Source organism: Cucumis melo, chromosome 6, assembly GCF_025177605.1.
Source record: "Cucumis melo cultivar AY chromosome 6, USDA_Cmelo_AY_1.0, whole genome shotgun sequence".
Taxonomy (NCBI): Eukaryota; Viridiplantae; Streptophyta; class Magnoliopsida; order Cucurbitales; family Cucurbitaceae; genus Cucumis; species Cucumis melo.
The window spans coordinates 2,256,088-2,275,037 of record NC_066862.1 but is presented as its reverse complement, the minus strand read 5'-3'; the positions used below and the strand labels follow the sequence as shown (position 1 = coordinate 2,275,037).

The window sequence follows — 18,950 nt, the reverse complement described above, 5'->3', positions numbered from 1 at the left end:
AAATTACGTTAACAATTTAATAGCATTATTTTTATTTAAAACATTTTTTTGAGTTTAAATTTGTAATTTAACTCGATTGCTGTGAAAAAAGAAGAGTTAATAATAAGAAAGTGTATAAAATTTTAGTATGAACAAATAAAGTATGATATTGAAATATGTTGTGGAGTATTAACTTAGAGTTACGTGGCTTTGTTGAATTGTATTTGAGAATGAGAAAGTAATTTGCATCGTTTTCAATAATTGATTTTGATTATTTTAACGACGATTGTACGACATGTCGTAATAATGGGGTGGAAAATATGGGGAAATTGATGGTTAGTTTAAAAAATCATATTAACTTTTTTAGTGAAAACACTGAAAAGTGCAAAAGTGAAGAATTTACTCTCCAACTACCCCAAAGGGCAGGTTCCCAACTAAATGGGAATGAAAATTCATTGCTCAGCTGATGAGTGGTCCTGCCCGAGCTGCCCATCTCCTTTATGCTACTCGGTCCGTACAACTACCCTTCCCATTGTCAGTCCCTCGTTATGCGGTTTTTCTTAATTTTCACAATTTCTTTTAACAACCATAGTATTTGTATTAATTATACCGATGATATAATTTGTTTATGAAAATGATAAAAATATAATTTTGTCCACTCCCTTGAGGAAGCGGAGAAGACGTGGCGCTGTGTGGATAGAAATTAAATATTTGATTGGACTTATGATTTTAATACTTATTTTTTAAAATATTTATTTTCTTCGATATTTTCGTAGTTATTTATTAAAATAATATTGTCTTAAAAAAACAAATCTTCAATCTTTCTTTTTTATAAAATTATAAAATAGGGTATAATGGAAATTACATTTTTATCCCTTATTTTAAATGTTTTTTAGTATAATTTTAACTTAGTTTATATGTTTTAAAATATTATAATTTTACTTGAATTATTTACTGTTATTTGATATAAGCTTTCGATGTTTTTAAATAAGCTTATAAAGGTTGTTATTAATAAATTTTACAATTTCTGTGTGACAACCAGAATTAGTATTGACTTGTTATCTCGTAATTAATTTTAATTAAAGTCAACAATGAAATAAAAATTATGACGTTGAAAAATTTACTTTGAGTTAGAATTCCGAACTCCCCTAAATTTTTTAACATATTTTATTTTATTTAGTTAAAGCTCCATATTATATTTGAATTTAATACTTCGTTATTGTGGCAATATGGGTAACAGGCTTCCAAACGAGTTATTGTGTTTACAAGATAGTCTACTACTTACATTGTCATTTAAATGTGAAATTTCATGTTTCTCGAATCTAGGAAAGAGAAAAAGAGAAAAAGTATAAATTATTTTTTTAACAAAAACAATACATTTTCTTAATTGTAAAAATGTCATGCGTTTGTTATCTAATAAATAAATGATAGCTACTCATTGATAAAATTGAATGATTTTCTCATTGATATTTTTTTTCCTTTCGAGAACCAAATATAATATTTTAACTACAAAAGTGAAAGAATATTGAATTTATAGATATAATTATTGTTATTATAACTATCCTAAGATAATATTGAAAAGAAATTCTTCTAAATATTAATATCCAAAGGTAAAACTAAAAGTTGTCTAATAAATATATTTAGCTTATTTTAAAATTTTATTCATTTAGTTGACGTCCTGTGTTAGTTAAATTTCTAACTTTAGAATTTCGAATATAACCGAATAAGAATATAAACGTGTGAAAGGACTACTAAGCACTATATAAATGATAGGTTGCTAAAATAACGGTTTAAATCATTATTAAGACTTTATATAACTTATTAGATTAAAGTCAATAATTAAATTAAAATGTACTTAATTAACTTCAAAAATTTCAGTTGTGTTGGAGTCAGGTCAATTAACATATAATTAAAACCAGATTAACCATCGACTATAAGTATGAGAGACCACGTCACAACCTTGATCCTATACATATTCTAATTCATCGGCAGATCTAGTATAGATCCAGGGGTTCGAACCCCTCTCAACTTTATCATATTTCTATAATATATATAACTATTTAATTTTTAATATTAGTAGAAAACTGGGTGGTTATTTTGTTTGTCGATCTCCTTCTAACCAAGAAATAAAGGCTCCTATCAATAATTTTATAGATCCACCGTTATTCTAATTAGTAATAAGATACATTTTACGGTCATTAAATTTAATCTCCATCCTTTTACTTCAAACTAATTACATAAAATAAAGGCTAAATTAGAAAAAAGAAAAATTGTCCCAATAATAACTTAACTTTTGAAAAGGGTTCAAAACTCCCCATTAGTTAATTCAATTTTTAAACCAAATTTCTCGGCATCTAATGATAATAAAAACTAGACATTCGAAATGAGGATCTTGGATCCAATTTATAATTTAATCCAATCGTCTTTCCCACATTTTCGATGTTATACAATATGATTCTCATTTCATTCTCGATTCAACACGCATTAAGACGTTCTAAGAGATTTCCAGTAGCGGGGTGAACCAATACAATCCTCCATAGATGCTGAAAATGTAAAAGACGAGAACGGAAAGGTCCTTTCCATCTTTTATGGACCCCGTGAACGTCTCTACTCTAACAATACGGGGGAAGTTACGGAAATGGGAATTAATGAGGGTTAGGTGTTGAAAGGTTGTTTTTTCGGTGACTTTGGGTCGGCATAGGGCGCGCGGTCAGCGGCCAGAGGTCCGCACCAAACCAACCAAGTTCATAAATGCCCACACAACTTCTACTTATCAAATTTCTTCACTCAATTCAATACCAAATTCAATCCTTCTTTTGCTTTTCTATTAATTGTGTGTTTTTCTTTTTCTTTTTCTCCAAAAGTAAAAAATACGTAAAAAATCAAGATTTGAATATTTGCTTTATATGAGGTAGCAACAAAATTTTCAACTAAAGGAAATTGTAGTTTTATCATGTTCTTGGTTGGCTATTTTTAGCCTTTCATCTTATACTAATTTCGATTTGTGTAGTTCGATATGACTATAGGGAAAGGTGAAGTATACATACCATTGGTATGTTCTATGATATATGTGTGTGATCGATGATACAGTACGTTTGAATTGGCAGTTACGTCCTACGTACCATTTCGATAGTAAAGTTAAAGCTATTTTCTAATTTAGAAAAGGATTAATGTTTAATTAAAATATTTTATACGAAAACGTTAAAATGATAATTTTAAATATAGTAAAATATATCTTAATATTTATAATTATAATACAATTTCATATTCTATTACCAACAAAATCGATAGAAATATAAAATATTGTTATATTTTATAAATATTTTAAACGATTTTACTATTTACAATCATTTAAAAATATTTTCGAGACGTTTGTATATTTTGTTGTGATGTTCACACATACCAACTTGTTAATAGAGCAAAAAAAATCAAATTCATGCATGTGGAATGTGGGCCTTAAATGGGAAGTATTTTCAAATAAAGAGCTTGTTCGATAACTATTTAGTTTTTAAAAATTTTGTTTGGTTTTTTCACGAATTTAATTCAACTGTTTCATTTGAACACAACAATGAATTTAGTTCAGTGACGAATCTAGAAAATATATCGATAGGGATTAAGAAAAAAACAGTCAAAGTAACCACTAAGCTAACTATAAATAATAAAAATTAAATAATTTTCTTTATATATATTATATAAAGACAATAAAGTTGAGGGGTTCAAGCCCTAGACTATGCTAAATCCGCCGGTGATTTAGTTCACATATTTTCTACTCAAATGGTTATCAAATAAAATTTAAAAAAATTATCTAAAAATAAACTGACTCAAATTTTACAAAAACTTATATAAAATTAAAGAAAAATAAAAAATTCTAAATTAAAAATGGATGATAAATAAAATAAAGTTGGGTGGGGATTTGGAAGAAATTTAAATGAAGTGCATACTTCTTCTTCTTCTCTCTGTTGGCTGTCTGGAAGGAACATAAGTTATCAGATAAGATTTTGTCATCCCTATGTTGGCTCATCCACATTCATTAATGAATTCAAACTCTATAATATAATATATATATATATATATATATATATATATATTCCTCTCTTAATTTAATACATGTTGGAGGAATTACAAATAAAAAACAAAATAAAAAAAAAAGTAAATATTGAAAAACAAATCAGTCTAAACAATTGAGACAATAATTGGCAGTGTCTGCTGTATTTCTTTATATCAATCATCAATGCTGTAAATGTTATCTAATTTGTTTTCTCCAATATTGAACAACTCAATTGAAAGATGGAAAAAGAAAATAAGAGAGAAATACATCATTGATTATTTGTTGTTTTTGTGATTTAGAAAAAAGAAAAATTTGGTGATAGTAAATCAATTCAAACTCTTGGTAAATACAGCACCCAATTGCTACCAAATGATGTTCAATAAATATTGACACATAGACATTACATATTTTTGTTAGTTCAATCCAATTAGATATGGTAGGTTAAGGTCTAGAACGTCTCGTCTAGATCTCAAATTAAACATATTGGGTTAACGATTCAAAATGGAAACTTAATTAATTGAAAAAGAAAAAATAGATGTATACCAAGATCCATTGTATTTATAAAATATGATAAGATGTCACGATGGAATGCAATAATAGGATGAAGACAAATTTTCTCTATAAATACAATTTTTAAAGGAGAGGTAGTTGGGAGTTTTAAATGTAGAGCAATTTAAAGGGTAAGAAAAAGAAGATGAAAAAGAGAGAGTTAAAAAGAATTATTTGGACTTAAAAGGGAAAGGAATAAATTTGAGTTAGAAGGCCACGTAAAGCGGGAGAGACGGTGGCTTGTAAACTACCTCGGGAGCAGCTACCTAAGCTATTGATTATTTGTATAGGGAAAATACCCTAAAAAGGCAATCCCTCCTCTTTTAAGCCCTAGTGTATTCATTTTTTATCCCAATACTTAAACATGTACTCTCTACAATATGGGTTGTAATAATTTGTATATAAAATATATAAGCGATAGATAAATATGTGTAAATGATTATGTTCGAGTTAGGAAGATTTTTTGGACCAACTTACTTGTATATGAAGTTAGTGAATTATAATAATTTTTATATGAAGTGTATAATATAGATCGATGCATTTAGTATAGGTTTAGGAAGATTCAAACACCCTCCTAACTTTAATATCTTATTATATATATATATATATATATATATATATATATATATATATATATATATATATATAAAAGACTCACTCCTTCAGCAAAAATTTTAGATTTGTCGATAATTCTAAATCTTGTGTAGTTGCACTAAAATGGAGCATAACTTACAAATATTTTTTGTTTTCATTTTTCGAACTTTTCATTATCATTTGTCAAGTTTGAACCTACAATTATCATGGGTTACACTTAATTTTTTTTACTTAGGTTAATGATTTAACTTTGATTTACGTACTAACACAACGACATAGACATGCATATGGATTATTCAAACCATACACAATATGAAAGAAGATATAGTAGAATGAAAACGTTTTCCAAATAAGTTCTGAAATAATTTGAAAAAATATATTCAAACAAAATATTGAAGAAGCTATCGTCATGATTAATTCTCAATCTACTTTGATGTGTCATCCCTACCATTTACCTATAGTAAATTATTAGACTTAGTCTTGGAAGTAAAATTAGTCACTTTTTGGGTTCTTATTGACAATTATTTTCAATGTTATTAATTTTATTTGATCTATCTCTATCTATTTCTATAATAAAAAAAAGCAGCAACTCGACTAGATATTTTGTCGAATGCCAAGTAGTTGTCATCAACTACATTTCTAAATTCTCATTTGTCAAAAGTAATGATTAAGATAATTTTAAATGTCCAAAACGTTTACAAAGAAACGTAGACAAATTGCTCTATATATCATTTTATATATACAACAATTGAATGTTAATTTATATAACACTCTCACCATTTTGTCCAAAAATAAGTAATATGTCTCGATTTTTTTTTTTTTACAATAATATGTGAGATTGATTACTATTGTCGTCGATCGTCTTCGTTAGTTACATTTTATTTTTTCTTTATATGGTTTTGTTGAGTATTATGCTTAGAATGTGATCATAAACCTAAAAGTTATTTGTTAAGTCTGTGTTCCATTATCTTATTGAAATCAATCGATCAAATCGACCATGTGACATTGCCTACTCCAATCCATGTGTTTTAGAATAGATATAAATTTATTGTTGAATTTGGGGCCCAATTCAACATGTTAGATTTTGAACCTAATTTTGAATTTTGAGTTTAACCTATTGGTTTGGGTCATTTGCATGGTTGGAAGTTGGATTGGCTTAATTGGTTAATGCCTAGCTAAGTTTTAAATGTTTGTCAAATTAGTTCTTTTTAGTTTTTTTTTCTTTTGTTAAATTTAATTTTTAAAATTATAGAAAGTATCTCATATGTCTCTAAATTTTAAATTTTAAAATTAATGGAACTTTGAATTTTTAATTTTATGTCTGATAAAGTCTCACATTTTAATTTTTTTTAATGGGTCAATAATTTTAACCTAAAGTATTTACTTATTTATTTATTTACTTCTCTTTTTTTGGTAGATAGACAAAAAAAAAAAAAGAAAAAAAAAAAAGACCAAAAGTATCAATGCTATTTCTTTTAAATTGGCCATGGATTCATTTTCTTTTGATTTAACTTCACCAAAAACCCTACTTGACATGTCGGTGCACTTGCTGACCCGACTATATATTTTCTTGACAAAAACTTCGTCAGAAATCGCATAGCTATTACAAAGAAGAAATATCATGGCTAGACATAATACATAAAACTTGAAACCGCATGGATTCATCATTAGGCAGTAGTAGCTGGCATTTCCAAAGGCTGAAAACCATGTCGAAGGCTCGCTAGCCAGACCTGTTCGACATCGAATATAGCATCACCGCACTCGTGCTCCGTCCACCCTTCCATTGCATGCACGATGCCCGCAACACGCCATGCACTCATCACTCGTCTCGGCAGCCAATTCTACAAACGAATATAAAACTTACATCATTTAGCTAACATATATAGGTTAAGAAATTAACGTTGATTTTTTACGACATGTCGGGTAGGGTTTTGGACGAAGTATATTTTGTTGCTAGGGCATACCTCACAAGAATGAAGATTTTGAAGGGAAGAAGGAACCTTCAATGCAGGGGTGTAATGGTAAAAGCAGTCTTTACGTAAAATCTTTGGAGGGAATTGAGAAAATGGAATGAAAGTTGTTCCTTTTGGAGCCTTTAGTTGTTCTTCATCTCTAATTCCATCTCCCACCAACCATATCTGTATAATTATTATTTTTTTTAATTTCTATTTTATTGTTGTTTAAACTACAATAATCAATAAATAAGAAACAAAGAAATTCATAAAAAATATGTTCTAATTCTCTACGATACACCTCGTTTTAATCTAATAAACATTGCTTTTAATTAGCCACAATATTTTCTATCTACTTTTTACTCATGTTTTCAAAAAAATCAAGTTAAATTTTGAAAGCTTAAAAAAATTAAAAATAAAAAAAGTAACTATTTGACATTTTAAAATTAGGCTAAGAAATTCCTCAAAATTTCGTAAATTTGAATTCCTTATCGAATTAAAAAAAAAAAACAAGTTTTTTTAGAAACTAATTTTCAAAATTTGTCTTATTTATGAAACTATTAGTAAAAGTAAATAACAAAATGAAAAATTTAAGAGTTAAAAAGATGTTTATAAACTTCATTTTCAAAAGAAAAAAAATAATTAACAACTAAAATTTAGTTACTAAATGAGAAAAAAGTAGTTAAAGAATTTGACTATGTTTTTTTTTTTTTTCTTTTTTGTTGAGAAATTTGAAAAGTATAATATGACATTGAAACAAAATTGGTTAGAGGAAACAAGAAAATAAGTATTGAGCCCAAACCTCAATATTATATTATGTTAGCATTATAGGTAAAAATTGAATGAATAAAAATAGTTAAGAGTTAGGGAAGTATTCATTCACATTTTGAGAAGAGGCAGTTGAGAGGAGAAGAGTGGCTTCTTCAAAGTTGTTGTTGTTGTTGTTGTTGATGATGTTGGCATTATTATTATTAGAAGGTTTTCTGTTGATGAGCTTTTTGTAATTTTGTTCATTCAAAACAACAATTTGAATGCCTCTTTTGGAAAGGGAATGATAAATTGCACAGGCCAATTTTGTAACTTTTCCAATGAGAAGAACTTGTGTTGCAAATTTGGGAATATTATTGAGCACTACAGCCACAGCCAAGCTATTCCCATCCACAACCCTCACTTTTAATTTAGGGTTTCTTTCTACATATATTGCTCCATGTTTGTTCAGCTCATCTCCCTGCAAAATTTTCATCCATCTCTTTCAAATTATGAAACAAAAATGAATATTCAACATTTTGGAAAGGATAGGGACTAAAACGACGAACTAAAATTGTTTAAGTTTCTATGATCGATGTTGGTATTATTAATAGTATTTAAATTCTATTGGGTTTTTTTTCTTAAGAAGGGCTAAATTGAGATGTGTGTATATATAAATATATATAAATGACTTAGCTTGCCTGATTCAAGAGGCCTAAAGTAAGAACTTTGCAACCTTTTTGATCTGCCTTGATTATGGCTTCTTCAATCAATCTGTTTATTGGTTCCCATTGAAGCAAGAACTATACATAGATATTGATTAAAGTATTGTCAATGATTATTCATAAATCAATATTTATTGAAATAAATATGATGTGACTTAGCTATTAAAAGAAAAAAAAAAGAAACTATAACTGTTTTTTAAAGAGTAAATCTTCGTAGAACATTTTGTTCTGTGTGTTACTTTTTAAAGTTCCTAAAAAGCACCGTTTTTTTTTTTATATATTTATTTATATTTCATATTAAGTTTGGAAATAATGAGTTTCAAAAAAATATTTTTTATTCGAACTTTTTGATAAAAACGATGTTTAAAAATTACATTTTAATAGTGTTTTGATAGTTTGTCAATACTTCAATTTTTTTCACTAAAGAAGTTAATTCAAACACATCGTCGTGCAATATTGGTAGTAAACTTTCATATACATTTCAAGAATATCTTTGATAGAAATTTCATAGAAAATTTGAGAATGGTGTGATGGTAATGTTGAATGAAAATTTGAAGACCACAGCTTACATTTTAATGGAAGAATTCTATTCTAAAGATAATTTTGAAACTTTTATTAAAAAAAATTAAAAATAATATTGTGACTTTAGAAAATAGGAAGAAACAACACATGTATTTTTTATATAAATCTTAGGATAGGTTTAGATTATCTTCTAAAGTATTTAAATTTGGAAAAAAATTATTTTAAAAAATTTGAACTATTTAGTAACTTTTCAAAATACATTTTTTAAAAATGAAATTTAAAAATAATCTATTAAAAATAACACTAATAACCAATGTTTGAGAAAATGGACATGTAAATATTTGAATTTTAAATTTATTTTTTAAAAATTGTTTAAAATAAAATGTACTTTTGAAAAACAATTTTTTTTCATAAATAATCTAAACGCACTCGACGTTGTTACCTGAAATTTATACTTGGGGATCATCCAGGTTTGCATATTGAGCTCATTAGTTTGGTTCCTCTCGACAACAAAAGTACGACCATAAATCCACGTAAGCAGCATGGACACGAGGGTGATGGGGTAGAGCAGCCACAGATACCACGTGGAGGTGTGGGGCCTGGATGCCAGCGTGGCAAATCCTAACCGTAGATGGTAGATGGATTCGGGAGATGTGAGATGAGTCAGATGGACCACGTCAACAACGTCTTCTTCCTTTCTAAGAGATTCTTTGTAAAGAGTATCTGAAGATTTGTCGAAGGTGGCGTAGATGTAATCGTAAAACGGCATGAAAAGGGAGTAGTTGGTTCGAAATTTCGTGTGATGTAATGAATGAAACCTGCCATTTGGACCATTTCAATTGTCAAATACAAAAGCATACAAAATAATATATATATAACATTTTATTCACTAAGTTAAAAGTTATGTTTAAATTCATATATTTACGAATTTATTATCGAATATAAAAATTGTACAAACTCTGCTGATATTATTCATTAAGAATGTACATATTTGATATCTATATTTGATTTGTAAGAATAGGCCAAGTTAGATTTTTAAGTTTTCGAAATGTATCTTTAAATAATAATTATATGGTATTTAAAATTTAGAAAATAAAAAAATTAGTTTTCTTATTTTCTAATATGTTCTTAAAACTTTATAAAATAAAATATAAACTTGTTAAATAGAAATTGAAAGTTGAAATATTTATTATTGTGCATAAAACATAACAAATCTATGTTTAAAAAGTTCTAATTCCTACTTTGTAACTTAACCTGATCATACATGCATTGTTCCAAGATATATATATATATATATCACAATAAAGGTAATTGAAAATAATTAGAGATACATAAGAAGATCCTTCTTACGTGTGAAGAGGTAAGTAGGGATGATAAAATTTGACGTTATTCACCTATTCTCTGATTTAGAGAATCAGGTTGAAAACGACTCTCCTATTTGTTTATTTATTTTCATTAATTTTTACGATATATTTTTTTAAAATTTTCAAAAACTAAAAATAAAAAATTTGAGGTTCAAATATCACTTTCGTATTGTCGCATCGACACTTTAATGTTGGTTCATCTTTAATTCTTATACTTTTAATTATTCGAATTTAGTCCACGTATTTTTCAATAAATCCTAAATCTAATCCTTTAAACTCAAGCTTATACATTAACTTTTAACCATTTAAATTACTTGGTATTATATCCTTTAAATCTTTGGAGCATATTTCCAAAACCCAAGTTGGTCTTCAAACATAAAAAAACTAATTTTACCTTTGAAGTTTAGTTAAAGATTAAAAAATGTGTTTACTCAAAAAACAGGAAAATCACAACTATAAAGATCGCAAAAAGCAAATAAAATTTTCAAAAATCAAATGCTCATCAAACGGATGATTAGTAACCATGTGTTAGTAATGTTTTCAAATACTAATCTCATTGTCACTATGAATCTAAATTATTATAAAGAAACAAAAGAACTTACGATGGAGTATAGATGAGGAACTTGAGAGGAGGAAAAATGGTGAAGAGGCGATTGGGGATGAACTCGAAGTTGCAATGTCCCATATTGTTCATGAAGTCAATGTAAGTAATGTAAACAACATATGCTGCCACCGACATTGTTCCACTAAACACTGCCGTCATAATCGGTATTGCAAACAGACCAAAGTATGCCAATTCCTCTACAAATGGATGTATCACAGCTGCCATTTCCAACTTATATATATATATATATTAAATATCTTCATTATCTTATTTTCATATATAATTACTTTCTTCCTACAATTACTCGCTGTTTTCAATCTAAATAATTCATTATAAATGTAACATATATCAAATGGTGATAAACTTTTAAAGCATAATCTAAATATTATTATCATATTGTGTTATATCTATGAATACTTAAATATGATAATCATTTTATGTTTTTAACTTATTCAAGGGTCACCTCCATATAACTCTAAATATATGGTCAAAACAATAATTTTAACAAGGCATTACTTTTGGTAAACAAATGTTCACATTTTTGTTGCTGAGAAAAAAGTGAGTATAAAAATGAAAACATGAGCTTTGAAGGACATTTAATTTTTGAACTTTAGAACAGCGATGAAACTTAAAAGGGTAAGGGAATGGTAAAATTAACTATGGAAATGAATAGTACTTTAATATATTAGGAGAGTTATATGAGTTGTCTTCCATTAAAAAATGTCCTCACTAAAAAGAAGTTATTATTATTTCTCTTTTTAAAACTAAGTTAAATTATTTGAATGGGTAAAAACCCATTTTTATTAAACTATTTTTAAATATAAAAAATAAATTAAAATATTTACAAAATATATAAAAAAAAACTATTTGCAATTTCATTTCTATAGATGTCTTTTGCTGTTTAAAACATTTCAAAAGTTTGGCCTTTCATAGTTGAAGCCAATAGAACGATTACATTAAAGTGACATCAAAACATGTTTTAAGTGAGAAAAAAATAATGGTTTCGAGAATTCATAAAAAAAACGGTCATCCTAAAGGTAGCTTAAAATGGGTTAGTTAATCGATCTGTTTTGATTTCTAAATATCAATCCCAACATTTTGAAAGCTAAAAAATTGGTTTTGTTCCTCCAACTTGTATTAAGAAAACATTATTTCAAAACATCAATTTGCTACAACAGTGCAGCTATTTACTACAATGGACATTTATAGTTTACAGTGACATTAAGAAGTTAAGTATTACGAAAGGGGATTGGAAAGGGTTGAAGTGAGAAAGACTTACAAGTGATTGGCTGAGTAACAATGGAGGAATGGTGGTGAGAATGATAGCGAGAATATAGATAATGATGGTGGAGAGCTCTGTGAAGCCAATAATAAAGAAACTCCACTGGACCAATATGTAGCAGAAATATAATAACCATTCCATCTGTTCTCCATAGAGGAAGTTTTGAAGCTTCCTCCATTACATAGCTCACTATGTATAATAGCAATCCATTCAACAATATTTGGTCGTCCCTGTCCACACACACACACACACACAATACCACCATTTTCCAAATCAATTCTTATGTCAACTAACTTAAATCAAATTTCGTTTCGATGAGTTCTAACCTCGTGTTTTGATACTATATTTTAAATGTCGATGAATTAATTGATAAATTCTCTTTAATTTCTTTTAATTTCTTTGACTATATATATACATATATATATATAGTTTTCAAACCGAAATGAGAAGTATTCAATTATAGGATTATGAGTACTACGTACCAATTTCCTTCTCTGTCGACTTGATCGAACTCGATGCCCTTGTCCAGAATCCGAGCATTGCCTTTAGCAGTTCTATAACGAGACACAGAGATCCAAATCTGATTATGAATGATCCTCCACAGAAGAAATGGAAAAATCACAAGAGATGAAACATCCCTCTCCGTTTCATCCTTCACCACATACTGATAAATGCTGTGAACCACCCATGGCGCCAAAATCACATACTACAAACCAAAAATCCACAATTAAGTTACACATTAATTTCAAAAAATACACAAAAAACGTTTCACAATCGATGAGTCTAGATCAAAAGTTCATTAGCGTCATGTTCTCTGCGATATTTTCGCAAAAAGTTGGTGGGCAATAAACACAATGTGTAAAGAAATGGAGGAACGCAGCAGGAAAAAAAAGAAGAGAGAGAGGAGATGAGAAAATACCTTGAAGCTTCCGAGAGTCTTCCATGGCCAATCGGTGAGGATTCCGGGAGTGGAAGCCATGAATGAAATTTTGAAGTCTGGTATGAATCTCTTCCAGAGCTGCTCTCTTTTTATAATGGCGGAACGCTGTTCTTAAATCTATAAATTTCAATTGCTTCTTAATCGTTTCTTTAATCATCCAACTACGCCCGGTGCTTCCTTACTCGAAATGGAAGTGATTAACATAACTTTCTCTCTTCTTTTCCAATGACGATTGAGATATTTCCGATGATTAATGGTGTGGTTAGTTGTAATCATTCTACGTTCGTATCTTACAAATCATTTTCAAAACCAAAATTTTAAAACATTAACAACTTTTTTAGTTTGTTTTTTTAATACTTTCATTTTAGTTTAATTATTAAATAATTGAAACTTAAATGAATAATATTAGTGATATATAATTAAATTTGTCTTCAACCTAAGTTTAAACTTTTGTGTGAATTTATGATTTAATATGGTGTCATACATATGGTTCAAAAAGTCTTGTGTCGAAGTGTATTATCGTTTTCTTTGTAGTTTGTAGTTTTAAGCTCACAAATAGATATGTCATTTAATCGTAGGATCTATCTCAAACAAGACAATAAGGGTGTGTTTGGGGGAAGGAAAGAGTTATGGAGGAAAAGGATTATAATAATCCTAGGATTATGATAATCCTAGTGTTATGATAATATGTGTTTGAGGAATAGATTATTAATGATAGTGTTGTGGTAATATGTGTTTGGGAGAGAAAATAAGAAAGGTAGTGTTATGATGGTATGTGTTTGGAGGAGGGATTATGATAGTAGTGTTATGGTAATATGTGTTTGGGAGAAGAGTTATGATTGTAGTAATTTAAAAAACAATAATAAATTTTTGATTGGATTGTTTGGGTAGGGTAATGTAGAGTTGTAAAAAAGTAAAAATAGGATATGATAGGGTTATTTAGGGATTAGGATAACCCTAATCCCCCTTTATCATAATCCTTGGGCCAAACACGGTTTGGCCCAATTTCCTAATCCTTTTCCTCCTAAAACCCCACCCCAAACATACCCTAAATCTCAGATGGGTATTTTTTTTAGTACACATGAGATGGGAAGGAAGTGGGGATTATTTATATATACGTATGTATATATGTATATGTATGGGTGGGGATTATTTATATATGTATGTATATGTGTATGTGTATCTATATCTAATTTAAAAACCAACCATTTTATTTGAAACACTTTGAGTATTGTCTTTTTTTCTCTTTTAAGAAAATGTACTTTTGCCGACATATTTATATAATCTTTTACCAAAATTTTAAAGTCTACTATGCCAAGAGCATGAAGATAGTTTAGGGATAATTGGTATCTATACACATTCTTAAAATTTAAAGAGTCGAAGAATACTAATATTTATTATTTTAAACGGTAAAATTATTTGAAATGTTTATAAAATATATCAAAATTTTATTTTTAATGTATGAGATATCTTATAAGTCTATCATAATTTTTTACGTATATAAAATAATTCTTTTTGTTTTGTTTATAAATAATTTAACTCATTCTCAAATATTCGAAAAATTTTCAAAAAAACTTAATGCCTCAAACGAAAATACATAAAAAAAAATAAAATTAAACATTTTTTCATAAGAAAATGACGACGATTAAATTAAATGTATTAGACAATTTTTGGTGGTGGAAGAAGGAAAACTTTAAACAAAATTGGAAATTCATTCACACATACACGTCTAACCCATGTGTTTTCAAGTTTAAGGGTTTAAATGTGGATGTGTTAGTGAATTTTCAATTTTATTTGAAGTTTTATGTGTCTAACGCTTAATAGTGGCATTATTTTTTCAAACTTGAACTTACGTGTTTTTATGTTTTGAATCCAAACAAACAATCGACTATTAAATATCATATTAAAAAAAATTATTAGTAGTTAAAAAAATTATTACTTTAATAACAAGAATATACTTCACGGTTTATTTTCAAACAGCAGAATGAATTTATTTAAATATTTACAAATTATAATAAAATAAATTTATTTAAATAATTATAAAATATAACAAAATTTCAGATTACTTTATCGATAAAAGCCGATCAATATCTTATCATTAATAGAATATGATATTTTGTTATTTTTGTAACTTTTAACGACAAAGTAGTTTACAATAGTTTTTCATCGTGTCAAAGTAAAACAACTGCTTTTATAGACTTATTTTGAGGTACAAGGATGAAATTTAGACAATTAAAAATATAACTTATGATATTATATTTAAATATTTCATGATCACTAAAGTAAATAATGATATCCAAATACTTATATAGATATTTGGGCCAAACTCAAGCTTTGTTTTCGTGGATTGGATTGGGCCTTAGGCCCACCGGTGAAACAAACCCTAAAAGAAAAATATAAATATAAAATATAAATATATTAAGTTTTGGCGGGAATCGATATAGCGCCAATGGACTCTTCGCCATTGTTCTTCTCGGCAAATCGTCGGCCGTCTTTGTATCAGTTTCTGAAGGATTTCTTTACCTCCCGCCGGTTCTTAAATCTCGGCACTTACCGTTTCACGATCCAGTTTGAACCTTTCTTTGTGTAATTTTAGGATTTTCTTTGATTCTGTAATTGTTCCGTTAATCTCTTCGGTGTGTCCCGAATACGATGAATGAGACGATAGCGGCAGCGCATTGGAAACTCTGATTTCAAGGATTTCGGAGGTAAAAATTTTGATGATCGGATTCGTTGTGTTGCTTCTGGTAGGGATAATTTGATAGATTTGTGTTACAAACTTGTTCTAGGGTTTTGTTTTATATTTGCTGGAATTGTATTATGAACTATTATTTTTTCCAATTACCTTATTCCAAATGTTACAATTATAGAGAAACGCCGAAAACATTCTCTCTCGGTCACTCTGCTATCCTCTTGCTAACCTCCTGTTCCTTTGAACCCTATTTTCCTTCATCCAGATCTCAGAAGTAGCCACTTAATAATTTTTTAAGCAGAAATGTTGCGGACGGTTATATGATTATGGAGCTGTAATTTTTTATAATTGGAGATTGAGAATTATGATCTGCATCTTTAATTATATGGCCACATCTTGTAGGAGTGTTCTCATGGGTGTAGTTAGAGATCAAGTCTTTCTGAATATGCTGTGTCTAGTCTATAGTGTAGCTTTTGAGATCAATCCTAGTTCAACAGTATCTCGAGTAGTGGTTAGAGACTTAAATGCAGCCAATTTGATACTTTTTGGTTCCATTTTGGAAGATGGAGCAGCAGAATCCACATGGAAGAGGAGCTGATGCAGTTTTAAATCTTCAGCCAAACTCCTCGATCTCTATTGCATATCACTCACTCTTTGGTCCACATGATGATTTGGTCCTTCTGGAGGTTGATGAAAAGCTTCTGGAAGAAGTCCTCCACCAACGGTAAATAAAGCAAACCATTTGTTGCTAATTTGTTAGAATTCTTTGAATTGGTCTAACTTTGAGGATATCTCTCTTCTCAGAGTAAGCATCAGAGGACAGCCAGAAGAAGATGCAGTCTTTTGCACAAAGTCGAAAACTTATGGAATCAAATACGTGGGAACTTCCAATTCTGTACTTCTTATACCGCCATCTGGTCGATCAGAATACTATAAAAACGAGCTAGACAGCCATCAGACGGACAACAGTAAAGAAGTTGCCCCTGTGATTAAAGTTGCTCCAGGTATCATGGAACTTCATGAGATTGCTCCAAGGATTGATAAGCTTAAATTGCTTCTCTCAGAGGAACCTTACAGCTTTGCAGATGAGTGGGAAAACGAAGCAGCGGACAAATATGAAAAGCGAATGTATAGTTGGGATGATCTCATAAACAAGGTTCAGGCTAGTGATGATGAACTGAAAGCTGGATTACAAGCGCTTTCCGCGGTTGAGATTGATGGGTACTGGAGAATTGTGGATGAGAAATACATGGACTCCATGCTACAGATGCTTTTGCATAACAGGATTTTAAATGACTGGTCTCTGGATGCGCTTGATGAAGATGTAATCATGAAAGTGATGAAAATGGATGGTTTTCCTGAAAAACTTGTACAGCATTGTCTCCATGTTTACGGTGATAAATTGGATGGAAACGAGGGGAAAAGTTGTTTATGGAGATTAGATGAGAAACGGGTTTGTGTGCATTTTGCAAGAGAAGTCTTGAGGAAAGGAAAAATGAAGTTAGAGCATCTCATGGATGAATGGAGGCAGAAAATTCCACTAGGAATGTGTGCCAACTTCGACATGTTGGAAGGTGAAGTTTTGACTGAGAGGCTTGGTGTTGAGACATGGGTTCGTGGTTTCCGAGTTTGTCAATTGCCATCGAATCCTGCCGAGCGATTCACCATTTTATTTAAAGAACGACCAAAATGGGAGTGGAAAGATCTGCAGCCCTACATCAGGTTTGTTTGCTATACTGTCTTGTTGATTATTTATAATTTGTACATGGAAACTTATAACTTCTGTGTTTTAATTTTCAGGGATCTTACAGTTCCAGGCCTTTCATCAGAAGGTTTGCTTCTCAAATACACCCGAAGAACTCAACCGAACCCCGAAGCAGAAGCTGTGTTCAGTGCAAGATAGATTGAGAATTTGATGTACCATAACCAAACTTGCTCTGAATGACAGGTCTGTAGATTGCTCAATGTTCCACCTGGGTTCGGCTTAATCATATTCATCCAGTTCTAGTGAAGAAATCCGGCTGATGGTGATGACGATGACGTTGATCAAGTAACCTTAACTTTTGAGTTTCTGGATGACTCCATTACTCTCAGAATAGAGATCCAAGTATTCCACATTCTTGGAAGTTCTTATTTCTCACGACTTTACTTGAACAAGGTCAGTTCTTTAGAACATACAACCGTGTCATTGAGTTGTAAGAAGTCCCTATTTCTCGGTTTAAGGAGGTTCAAGTTTTTTCATTACAATTCGGATGAAAATAGTGGAGGGTTGAACGCCTAAAGTTTCATCTTTATGCCTTTAACTAGCTTTTGATTTCTAAATTAGCCTGTAAATAGAGACATTCATCTAGGTACCACTGTGATTTCTTATGGTCTTTTGAGACACAGGGAACCTTTTCTTCCCCAGCTAATCAACAAATTTCGTCCTAAGAAATATAGGAAATTAGTAATAGTACCGTTAATTATTGACGATGTATAGCATGCTTTCAATATATCAATTAACACATAATAAAATTGTGAGACATTTGGGTAGAGAAATATAGTCCTAATACTATCAAAATGGTATGGTTTCTGTTTTTTTAAAATTAAATCTATCTTTTTCCAATTTATTACAACGGTCTGAAAATTCTAAATAAAAAAGGATTTTAAAAATTACTTTATATATCTCAAAATTTAGCTTGAATAGATAACAAAATATGAAATTTGAAGGTGAAATTTAACCATATTCTGTATGACAAAACTTTGAAATACAGGGAATCTTAAGAATAAATATTTGTTTAAAATGAAAATAAATACAGGTTTTCAATATAGTTCTCATTTATCTTTATATTTCAAAAAGTTATAAAATATCAATTTGGTTCCTATAAAGCTTCAATGGATTGGTTTTACAAATTATCATCAATGCAAATCCATTGTCAATTTATTGGCATTATTTTTACTACAATTTGTTGC

The 18,950-nt window shown here is 29.3% G+C and overlaps 2 protein-coding genes across 2 annotated transcripts; one reads left to right on the top strand and one right to left on the bottom strand.

Annotated features, from left to right (window-relative positions):
* Window positions 1-6,617: 6,617 nt before the first annotated feature.
* On the bottom strand, window positions 6,618-13,398 carry LOC103483417 (very-long-chain aldehyde decarbonylase CER1-like). The gene is made up of 9 exons (XM_008440030.3): window positions 13,286-13,398; window positions 12,849-13,072; window positions 12,364-12,596; window positions 11,083-11,302; window positions 9,559-9,934; window positions 8,571-8,672; window positions 8,006-8,350; window positions 7,135-7,308; window positions 6,618-7,011 (listed from the first exon to the last, which is right to left on the bottom strand). The coding sequence occupies exons 1-9, from the start codon at window positions 13,343-13,345 to the stop codon at window positions 6,838-6,840; spliced, it is 1,908 nt and encodes a 635-aa protein (XP_008438252.1). The 5' UTR covers window positions 13,346-13,398; the 3' UTR covers window positions 6,618-6,837.
* Window positions 13,399-15,733: 2,335 nt separating this feature from the next.
* On the top strand, window positions 15,734-18,460 carry LOC103483416 (uncharacterized). The gene is made up of 4 exons (XM_008440029.3): window positions 15,734-16,014; window positions 16,562-16,722; window positions 16,803-17,720; window positions 17,799-18,460. The coding sequence occupies exons 2-4, from the start codon at window positions 16,562-16,564 to the stop codon at window positions 17,899-17,901; spliced, it is 1,182 nt and encodes a 393-aa protein (XP_008438251.1). The 5' UTR covers window positions 15,734-16,014; the 3' UTR covers window positions 17,902-18,460.
* The last annotated feature ends 490 nt before the right edge of the window (window positions 18,461-18,950 follow it).

Bases quoted from the DNA above. Each gene is read 5' to 3' on its own strand.
- LOC103483417 (XM_008440030.3), bottom strand. From the start codon at position 13,345: ATGGCTTCCACTCCCGGAATCCTCACCGATTGGCCATGGAAGACTCTC. The intron at 9,935-11,082 runs GTAAGTTCTTTT...TCCAAATGGCAG, and splicing joins TTCCTCATCTATACTCCATC to GTTTCATTCATTACATCACA. The intron at 7,012-7,134 runs GTATGCCCTAGC...ATTCGTTTGTAG, and splicing joins AAAATCTTCATTCTTGTGAG to AATTGGCTGCCGAGACGAGT.
- LOC103483416 (XM_008440029.3), top strand. From the start codon at position 16,562: ATGGAGCAGCAGAATCCACATGGAAGAGGAGCTGATGCAGTTTTAAAT. The intron at 16,723-16,802 runs GTAAATAAAGCA...CTCTCTTCTCAG, and splicing joins GAAGAAGTCCTCCACCAACG to AGTAAGCATCAGAGGACAGC. The intron at 17,721-17,798 runs GTTTGTTTGCTA...TTTAATTTTCAG, and splicing joins GATCTGCAGCCCTACATCAG to GGATCTTACAGTTCCAGGCC.